General features: G+C 40.2%; 1 protein-coding gene across 1 annotated transcript; it reads right to left on the reverse strand.

Annotated features, from left to right (window-relative positions):
* Positions 1-6155: 6155 nt before the first annotated feature.
* LOC142167902 (uncharacterized) lies at positions 6156-8807 on the reverse strand. The gene is made up of 6 exons (XM_075228371.1): positions 8170-8807; positions 7678-8027; positions 7149-7177; positions 6749-7086; positions 6318-6460; positions 6156-6211 (listed from the first exon to the last, which is right to left on the reverse strand). The coding sequence occupies exons 1-6, from the start codon at positions 8805-8807 to the stop codon at positions 6156-6158; spliced, it is 1554 nt and encodes a 517-aa protein (XP_075084472.1).
* Between the last annotated feature and the right edge of the window lie 2144 nt (positions 8808-10951).

The raw sequence follows: 10951 nt of genomic DNA on the forward strand, positions 1-10951 counted from the left end.
TTGTGGACACAATATTCTGGGTTTCTTTTTTGCTGCTTTCAGTCTCTAGCCCATAGGCTTGGCATATATATATAGGTGTGTAGGCATGTATGTCTTCAGTCGCGGCCTCGTCGGCCAGCTAGTATTTTATTATTTTGGCTTGTCTACCTATGTTTATATGGCTTATTGTTATTCATGTCATAACCTTACGGTCCAGGCTTAGTATTTCAGATGTTGTGCTGCCCGATCTGTTGGGCCCCCAGTCTAGTTAGCTAGTATGTTTAGTGGCTAACTCGATCGAATACAGTATCGAGTGCCAGTCGTGCCTCCCCTAGTTTGGGGCGTGACAAACTTGGCTTACAAGGGTTCAATTTTCAGATATGTTCCTGAGAGATTTTGTACCTCAGTCCCTTCGGGATGCATGGCACACGGAGCTTGAGCAGCTGCGTCAGGGCACTATATTAGTATTAGAGTATGCCGTTAGATTAAGTGATTTGGCTAGACATGCCCCTGCTTTGGTCGCTACAGTTAGAGAGCGTGCCCGTAAATTCATTGAGGGGCTCAGGCATGATATTCAGTTCAGCATGGATCGGGAGTTAGAGTTGGATGTTTTGTTTCAGCAGGTAATAGAGATCGCTCACCGAGTAGATGGTATGGGGGATCAGGAGAGAGGAGACAAGCGAGGTCAGGAGAGAGAGGACAGGGAGGCGAGGAGACCTCGTAGACCGGAGAGATCTACTGGTCCTTATTTTGGAGGCAGGGTTCGACATGGTATAGGTTTTGTGGGTCAGCCAGTTCAGTTTGCACTTTAGGCTTCGCACAGTGCTTCAGGTGCTCATGGGTCTCAGAGTACCCATACCGCACAGTTCCCACAACCACGTTAGTAGAGAGGTTGCTTCGAGTGTGGAGATACTAGCCACAGGGTGATAGATTGTCCTAGACTCTAGACAGGTGTGTCACAACGGAGTATTCAGGCGAGTAAAGGGCGCCCAAGAGGGGAAGGCCCGACACGTTGATGTGTTTCATATAGTAGGCTAGAGGCCACTTCGCCAGATGATGTCATACATTTATGCTTTTGATTTGTTACAGACGGGCACCATTCATATTTTGATTCAGTTTTGCTTATCGGGGCGAGTTCCCCTATTTGTTGTCCCACCTATGGGTGAGTTCATGACCTAGCAGTATGTTTATGTGTTTGCCCCTATTGGGAGATTCTATGAGTGATAGCCGTGTCTATCATTGTTTTAATTCATTATTGAAAGTTACGAGACTAGAAGTGAATTCATATTGTCTATTATGGCAGGTTTAATGTGATTCCTGAGTAATTTGGTTATGATTTGTGATTTGATACTCTACCGGGGTGAGAGTTCAGTAAGTGTTGTGATTTTATTGGAAAAATTGAGTTAGAGGAAGATTTCAATTTGGTATGATGTGTATTCGGCTTGTGATTCAGAGTTGAGGGTGAGACCCTCACGATTCCATATGATTTGATATGTTTGAGCAGGGCTGCGTGCCGCGATGAAGGTTATATCAGGATGAGATCCTTGTGATTTATTCATATACCTTGATTCTTTCTTTTTAAATTGATTCGTAGTATGGTACTGATAGAGAGTTTTGCCTGTCGGGCTTGTTTGATATTTCTCTTATGTGTTTCTCTTTACATATTCAGTCATTTTCGTTCTGTGCTTCTTGAGTTTTAGCTTGCGGGGTGTGTGCCCGGTGGTGTTAGTTGTGAATTGTTGATTCCGGTATATAGTAAAGAGGTTTTCATGTTTCTTGCATCGTTGTTAGTGTTGTGGAGATTTGAAATAGGGTTCTAACAGATATGAGGCTAATTGCCGGTGTTGATTTTGATTACGGCCAGCTATTATGATCAGAAATGTTATTACGGGCCTATGTGTGGCATGCCATATTGAGTGGTCGTACCTTGTGGGTGTAAATGAGTTGTTACAGCTGGTTGAGACTGATACCAGATATGGATTTAGAATCAGGTCTTTTGGAGATGAATGAAAGGTGAGAATTTCGACTCTAAGGCTTATCGGTGTTGGTAAAAAGGGTGAATTACAGTTGAGATGGTGTCGTCAGGTTTATGTGGATTGGGGTGATATGGGGTCACCCGCGGGTGTATGTTGGATATGTGCTTTCAGTGATTTGAAGACTTCGAGGCGATTCTTGGCACGTTCGAGGACGAATATTTATTTAAGAGGGGAAGGATGTAATGACCCGGCCGGTCGTTTTGAGAATTTAAGTCCTGATCGATGGCATAAGGTTCTGAGCAGCTTCGTATTATATGTATTGATTTGCGTGCGTGGTTGAATTCAGTTACCGGATGATTCAGAGTCAAATCGGAAGAAGGATGCAAGTTTTTGAAGCTTAAGTCTTAGGATTTCGACCGTAGTCAGAACTGTGTGAAGATGGCTTCGGAATGGAGTTTTGTGGGTTCTGTTAGCTCCGTTGGGTGATTTTGGACTTAGGGACGTGTCCGTATTGTGTTTTGGAGGTCTGTAGCTCATTTAGGCTTGAAATGGCGAAAGTCAAATTTTTGGAGATTTTAACTGGTAGTGGAATTTTTGATATTGGGGTCGGAATCCGATTCTGAAAGTTGGATTAGGTCCGTAATGTTGAATATGACTTGTGTGCAAAATTTGGGGTTAGTCGGATGCGGTTTGATAGGTTTTGGCATCAGTTGTAGAAATTTGAAGTTTTAAGTTCATTAAATTTGAATTGGAGGGTGATTCATGTTTTTAGCGTTGTTTGAGGTAATTTAAGGGCTCGACTAAGTTCGTATGCTGTTATAGGACTGGTTGGTATGTTTGGTTGAGGTCGGGGGGTCCTCGGGTGAGTTTCAGATGCTTAACGGATCGAAATTTGGATTTGTGTAATTGCTGAAGCTTTCAAGCTTCTGGTGTAATCGCACCTGCGGTGGGGAGGCCGCAGGTGCGGACTCGCACGTGCTGAAGGGAGCTCGCAGATGTGGCCATGGTTTGGGTAACCAGTGATTACAGGTGCGACAAAAGGGGCGCAGAAGCGGAGCAGCTCCTGCGGAGAAGGGATCGCAGAAGCAGAAGGCGAGCTGAGTGAGGATTTCTGCAGAAGCGGACAAGAATCCACAGGCGCACACTCGCAGGTGCGGCCTTATGCTCGCAGAAGCAGACCAGAGGACTTAAGTCATTTCCGCACATGCGATGGAATTTTCGCAGGTGCGGCATCGCAGGTGCGACTGGAAGCCCGCAGAAGCGGAAATCGCTAGGCAGAAAAGGGCTAAGTGCGAGGGTTGACTTCATTCTCTAGTTTTGGACCTATAGAGCTTGTATTGAGGCAGAATTTCGAGGGATTTTCAGAGGAAGCTTGTGGGTAACGATTCTTAACTCTTTTATGGTTATATCTCATTAATCTATGGTTGATTTCATCATTTAATTTCGGATTTGGGTTGAAATTTTTGGGAAAAATGGGAAGAAGTTCTTCAACTAAAATTTTGGGTTTTGATTGAGATTTTGATATCGAGTTTGGATAATTTTGGTACGAGTGAACTCATGAGGGAATAGGTGTTCATATTTTGTGACTTTTACCCGATTCCGAGACGTGGAACCGGGTCGACATTTTAGGACAGATTTCGGAATTTTTGTTAAAGTCTTAATTTCATTAATTAGATTAGTCTATTATAGTTTTATTTATGATATGTAATTGATTTTGGCTAGATTTGGACCATTCGGAGTCGGATATTCGTGGAAAGGCATCGTTACCGATTGATTGAGCTTGGTTCGAGGTAAGTATCTTGCCTAACTTCGTGTGGGGGAACTACCCCTTAGGATTTGAGTCTTCTATGCTAATTGTAGTCCGTGTACGCGAGGTGACGAGTACGTGCTCAGATTATTTGTGGATAGTTGGCCTTTTAGGGTTCTTAGGTCCTTGTATTCACTGAGTATGCAGTTGTTCTCATTATGATTACGTTTCTTAATTACTAGTTTCACTTTTACCTGCTTTAATTAGAATTAATTTCTTCATGATCCGCCCTCGTTGCTTATTTGAGTCATATGTGCCCTAACTAAAATTTTTATCTCTTCTATCACCATGTTGTCTTTTCCCTAACTGCTTATCTTCATTTGAAGTTATAATTATTTCTTCTGTAATTATTCATCCTTAACTAAGTCTATGATTTTCTTTATACTGCTTATTCTTATCTGAAGTTGTTGTGTCCCTTTCGTACTTGCCCAACCTTAAAAGAAGTTTAGATATCCTATATCTTAGTTGACTTATCCTTATTGGAATTAATGACTCGTGATATCTCCCTCGTTGTTGAGCTATACTTTGTGGGACCGTTGTTACATATTATTTTCTCCCTCGTTGAGTTGTTCCTATTATGACTAGCATTCTCTATTGTGGCTACTCCTCGTAAATTAATTCCTCCATTCCTTTAAGTTCTGGAATTTCTGAGTTGATTTATTTGCCGTACCCTTGTATTAGTGTTATTGTTATTGTTGTACTTGTTGTTCTTGCATATTTACTTTGGGACTACGAGGCGGTACCTCAGGAGATCCCCCTGTCTTGTATATTTACTTTGGGACTACGAGACGGTACCTCGGGAGATCCCCCTGTCTTGCATATTTACTTTTAGGACTACGAGGCAGTACCTCGGGAGATCCCCTGTTGAGCATTTACTTTTGGGACTATGAGACGGCATCTCAAAAGTGCTTTTTGTTGACATCTCTTTGTGAATATATATATATATATATATATATATATATATATATATATATATATATATATATATATATATATATGTGTGTGTGTGTGTGTGTGTGTGTGTGTGTGTGTGTGTGTGTGTTGGGGGGGTTGCGCATGTGGCTAGACAAGGTGAGAATATTATGATGCACGTGTGACGAGACAAGGCATGCATTTACTTTACTATTGCACACGTGGCGAGACAAGGTGTCAGGGATTGATTTGTGATAATTTGTGGTGGCCTGGGGCATTCTTGTTGTTGATATTTGTGTAGTGGTACACTTATCTGTGTGAGCTTTATCTTGTAAAAGTTGTGAGAAATTATTCTACATGCTGTTCGTTCTTTTTCTTATGCTCACTAGCTGGTATGAACTATGTTAGGACACTTGCACAAGCATTGATAGAATTTAAGGGTCTACCAAACTATATAAAGAACTAGGTTCTCTATAAGTTCCCACAGAAATCACGCACACTACAGTGAGTAAATGACAGTAGGAATTTTACGTGAAAAATTTCCAACTCAACGGGATTAAAAACCACGACTTACCCTTGTAGGATTTCAACTTTACTACTGAGCAACTTTCAGATTACAACCTATGTAACCTAGGAATTAACCTCTTAATCCCTCACTAACTTGTAATACTCTATTACAAGCCACTTTGTAATAACTCTATTACAATAACTTTATAACTCGACTAACTCTAACTAAGATAAAAACACAAGGGTTTATGATTTACAAAGGGTTTCCTACGCAATGCTTCTAAACAAGCTAAGTAGGAATTATAATTGAAGAACTATTACAAAGTTACAACTCAACTAAGGACATACAATAACTTGATATGGGGAACTGGTCCGTAGTAGTGTTGTTCTTTGTTCTTGATGCACTTGAGAATCGTTTTCTTGATGATCAATCACAGTGAGTGTGCTTGAGTAAATTCTGTAAGTATTCATGTCATTTGTTTTACCTTCCTTGATGTTAATAATGCATTTGTGATTTCACTAGATGATGTAAGCAGGGTAGGTAAAAGACACTCCCCATAAAGTTGACTGCTGCACTATTTCTGCATTGTAGCGTGTGTAGGCAGCAACTTTACAGCTGGGGCAGTTGACTTGTGCAGTTTCCTCGGGAAACGGTAGCTATCTGTTCCCTCTGTTGTTCCTTTAACTCTGAAGAGTTGAACCATATCCCAAGCTGGAACCTTTTGATCTTAAGGTCTTGAGAATGTGTAACAGGTTCCTTATCTAGTTCTTGACAGTAAGTTTGTTAGATCATCAAAACATTACAGGAAAGATTCCTTCATAACTTTTGTCATCGAATTTTCCAAGAGTTTCCTTTCCATTGTTGAGGACAAAATATTTACACCCAAAAGTCCTTAGATGTGTTAGATTGGGCTTCCTTCCATTCAGCAGTTCATATGGAGTCTTGTTCAGAAGGGACCTGATCATGCACCTGTTCAGCAAGTAGCAAGTAGTATTGAGAGCTTCTGCCCAGAAATTATTTGCAATCCCACTGTCAATCAACATTGTCCTTGCCATGTCTTCAAGAGTTCTATTCTTCCTCTCCACAATACCATTTTGTTGAGGTGTTCTTGGAGCTGAAAAATTGTGAGTGATACCATTTTCAGTACAGAACTCATCAAATTTGGCATTGTCGAACTCTGTCCCACGATCAGACCTGATGCAAGCTACATTATTACCCATCTTCACTTGAATCTTTTTGACGAAGGCAACAAACACTTCAATGGTTTCATCTTTGGTTCTGAGAAACAGAGTCCAGGTGAAACTGGAGTAATCGTCAACTATAACAAAGATATATTTCTTTCCTCCCCTGCTTGCCACCCTCATGGGTCCACACAAATCCATGTGAAGAAGATTAAGTGGCCTTGAGGTACTGACTTCCCTTTTGGGCTTGAATGAGGATCTGACTTGCTTTTCTTTTACACATGCATCACATACTTTGTGATCCTTGAAACTTGATTTGGGCAGACCACGAACCAGGTCCTTCTTAACCAATTTGTTCAGCAACGTGAAGCTTGCATGACCCAACCTCCTATGCCATAATTCAGCATCATCATCAACAACACTTAGACAGCTGAGATCACCATTCTGCAGAGACTCAAAATCAGCAACATAGATATTTTTGTATCTTTTTGCTACTAGCACCACCTCACCAGTCACTAGGTTTGTGGCTGTACATATATTTGACACAAATTCCACCTTGTTTCCTTTGTCACAGATCTGGGAAACACTTAGCAAGCTGTACTTCAACCCGTTCATGTAGGACACATTTTTGATTGAGTGTGAGAGAGACTTCCCAATCTTTCCAACTCCCAGAATGTGTCCTTTCTTGCCATTTCCAAAGGATGCACTCCCTCCTTGCAGGGCCTTAAGTGAAAGAAAATCATTTGTACTTCCAGTCATATGCTGAGCAATCGTTATCCATGTACAATTGTAGGCTGCTTCCTTTCACTGTTCCCTGCACAAGAAAATCAGGAGTTAGACTTAGGGACCCAAACTTGGGTCCCTTGTAATGAGGAAAGAGGTAAATGAGGGATCTTCTGGTCTAAGCAGGCATCATGCGTTTTTTATATGAGGGATCAGGTTCTCTACCAGTAGTTACTTTTTTAGCGAAAACTTTATTTTTCTACTGTGACTAAAATCTGGCCTTACAATTTTCTTTAAAGTGCCCAGTGTTGCCACAGTGAGTGCAAAGCCAATTATCGGGTACAGTCACATACTTTCTATGAGGATTGTAAGGAATCTTTTCCCTTTGGAACCCAATTCCCTGCCTGTTTCCCCATTATTGGTGTACATGGCAGTGATAGCATCAGAGGACCAGGTCCACTTGAGTGATTTTTTCAAGGTCACTCTTCACTCTTCCTAGTTCTTCATGAAGTTGTTTGTTTTTCTCAAGCTCAGCACACAAACTGGACTTCACTGAAAATAACTCACTTTCAAGCTTAATGTGTGCCTCACTTGCAACTTCCTTTCCCTTTTGAGAATTTTCAGGCCTACTCTCTATTTTAAGTTCCCCAATTATTTCCTTCAAGTCCATTAGCACCACTAATAGGTCATCTCCCTCATGCTCAATGTTAGCAACCCTCTCAGTTAAGAATTCTTTTTCTTTTCTTACACACTCAGTGGTCTCTTTTAGGTCTACCACAATCACCATTAGATCATCTCTTTTGTGTTCTATATTTGCAATTTTTTCATCTAAGGCATCCTTCTCTTTCTTCAGGTTCTCAATTGTTTCCTTTAAATCAACTACAACGACTACTAGGTCATCTCTGGTCTGTTCTGCTTCTCCTAATTCCTTGTTAAAGCATCTTTATCATTTATAAGACTGTGATAAGAATCAATTAACACATTTTCCAAAGACACGAGTTTTTTAGCAAATAGGATTTCAGATTTCTCTGAACATCCAGAAAATTTATCTCATCATCGTCGTCATCTTCATCATCATCAGACTGATCCATCAAGGCAATGATTAAGTCATACTCATTTGCTTCACTTTCTACTACCATCATTGAACTATCACCATGATCATTTTCTTCTTCAGATTCGCTGAAGGAATCTCCCCATGTAGCAAGAGCTTGTTTCACAACATTGTCAGCGACATTCTTTCTCTTGAAGAGTTTATCAGGAATTGGGTTCCTCTTGGCTGCTTTGTCTGTGTTGTGCTTGAATTGATCCTGCTTTAGGAGGGGACAGTCCTTGATGAAGTGTCCTGGATTGCCACACTTATGACAGAGGTCATAGTTTTTTGGCTTGCTAGAACTCCCCCTTTTTGGAATGCCTCCATTTCTGCGAACCATCTTCTGAAATCTTCTTATCAAGTAAGTCGTATCACCATCCTCACCACTTGAATCATTGTTGTCTGTCTTGAGGACCCGGTTCTTCTCTCTTTTGGGCTCTCTTCTTTCATTGTCCTTCTTTTTCTTCATTTTATATGTTCTCAGATTGCCAAGGAGTTCATCGATGGTCAGTTTTTGCAAGTCCTTCACCTCTGTAATGGCGTTCACTTTGCTTTCCCAAGAACTGGGTAGCACACTAAGGATTTTCCTGACAAGCTTGTTTCTTGGAATAATTTCACCAGTGTAGCTCATTAATGATAGAGGTGAAGCGAGTATGCATATCTTAGATGGATTCATCATCTTTCATCCTGAAGAGCCTGTATTCAGTTGTGAGCATGTCGATCTTAGATTTCTTGACTTGTGTTGTTCCTTCATGAGCTATCTGGAGAGCTTCCCAGATTTTCTTGGCTGACTGACATGCCGATATCCTATTGTATTCATCAGGACCAATACCACAAACAAGGATTTTCTTTGCACGAAAATTCTTCTCTTTGGCTTTCCGGTCGGCATCATTAAATTCCTTTCTTGTTTTGGGAATAGTTACAGCAGGGTCACCACTAGTTCTTGTGGGAACGAAGGGTCCATTACAGATGACGTCTCAGAGCTCAAAATCTTTAGCCATGATAAAATCGTGCATCCTTGTCTTCCACCATCCATAATACTGGCCGTTGAACCTTGGTGGCATGTAGGTAGACTAACCTTCTTCAAAGTTTGGTGGAGAAAAACATGAGTATCCTTTCTAGGTGTTAGCCTGATAGAAAGAACCTGCTCTGATACCAATTGATAGAATTTAAAGGTCCACCAAACTATATAGAGAACTAGGTTCTGTATAAGTTCCCACAGAAATCACGCACACTACAGAGAGTAAATAACAAGAGGAATTTTACGTGAAAAATTCTCAGCTCAACGGGATTAAAAACCACGACCTACCCTTATAGGATTTCAACTTCACTATTGAGCAACTTTCAGATTACAACCTATGTAACCTAGGAAGTAACCTCTTAATCACTCACTAACTTGTAACACTCTGTTACAAGCCACTTTGCAATAACTCTATTACAAAGACTTTACAACTCGACTAACTCTAGCCAAGACACAAACACAAGGGTTTATGATTTACAAAGGGTTTCCTACGCAATACTTATAAACAAGCTAAGTAGGAATTATAATTGAAGAACTATTACAAAGTTACAACTCAACTAAGGACATAAAATAACTTGATATGGGGAACTGGTCCGTAGTAATGTTGTCCTTTGTTCTTGATGCACTTGAGAATTATTTTCTTGATGATCAATCACTGTGAGTGTGCTTGAGTAAATTCTCTAAGTGTTCAAATCATTTGTTTTACCTTCTGATCGGGTCCAAACCTACACCACTGTTGAGTAGCGAGGATGGTCGATGCAGTTTTACCCAACAAGGTTGGGATTGATTTCCACAGGGAGTTAATTGATTTGAAATTAGGTTTATATCTAAGTCTAGATGCGCGTGTTGTTCCTAATTGCACTTCCAAACATGAAGGTGTTGATTCTACTTCTATTTCTATTCTATTGTATGCTAAGATTAAAGCTAAGTACAATATTTTTTATGTTAGTTTTCAAGTGTTTAAAAGGACTAGGGTAGCGACCTCCGCCTAGGTGGATATCTAACGGGTAGTAAGAATCTAGGGCGAGCTTGATTAATTTGGGATCGTAATATAACTATCATACCTAAGTACTCACTCTATATCTCTCGATAGTTTGAGTGATTTTACCCAATTTGACTTTCTCAAGTCCAACTGGGTATTCATGCAAGTCATGTGATGTTAGCTTAAGTCGGGTATTACTATCTCTAGGTTTAACCCTTTAATTGGGGCTATCAATTTCTTGAGTTCACCATAATTCCTTGTTAGCCTAGTTTTTTCAGACTTAATCCCTCTTTCTCAAGAAGAGACCAAATCATAAAGGCATGAATCAGTGTTTGCAACCACTAATTCTATAATTCTTGCAAGAACTAGGATAAATATCACTAACCCATAAACATTCAAACCCTAAAATTTAAGACCCATTTAATTTTTAGTATCTTACAGAATGGATCAAAACCAAGTCACTCCAATGCTGGATATTATAGAAGGAAGCATTTGAAAGCTTAAGTTTCAGGTCTAACTCATACTAAAATAGTTCTAGAAAAAGAAAGAAAAACCTTTACAGAATAACATGGTGTGACAGTTCTAATCTAACTTGCTCGGACACGGATGCAAGTGTCCGACACGGGTGCGGATCTAAAGGTCGGATCCTTCGAGATGTAAATTCTAAAATTCGGGGATACGGATCCTAGTAAGGATACGGGTGCGGGGATCTGACTAAAAATAATTCAAAAAAATAAAAATATAAAACATATCTCTAATTTATGAGATACTT

The sequence above is a fragment of the Nicotiana tabacum genome, chromosome 2, assembly GCF_000715075.1.
Source record: "Nicotiana tabacum cultivar K326 chromosome 2, ASM71507v2, whole genome shotgun sequence".
Lineage (NCBI taxonomy): Eukaryota > Viridiplantae > Streptophyta > Magnoliopsida > Solanales > Solanaceae > Nicotiana > Nicotiana tabacum.

What these genes read in the sequence shown, in the direction of transcription:
- LOC142167902 (XM_075228371.1), bottom strand. Translation starts at nt 8,807, where the DNA reads ATGAGCTACACTGGTGAAATTATTCCAAGAAACAAGCTTGTCAGGAAA. An exon ending in AAAGGGAAAGGAAGTTGCAA is followed by an intron (nt 7,178 to 7,677) that starts GTGAGGCACACA and finishes TTTCTTGTGCAG; the next exon opens with GGAACAGTGAAAGGAAGCAG. An exon ending in TGAGTTCTGTACTGAAAATG is followed by an intron (nt 6,212 to 6,317) that starts GTATCACTCACA and finishes GTTGATTGACAG; the next exon opens with TGGGATTGCAAATAATTTCT.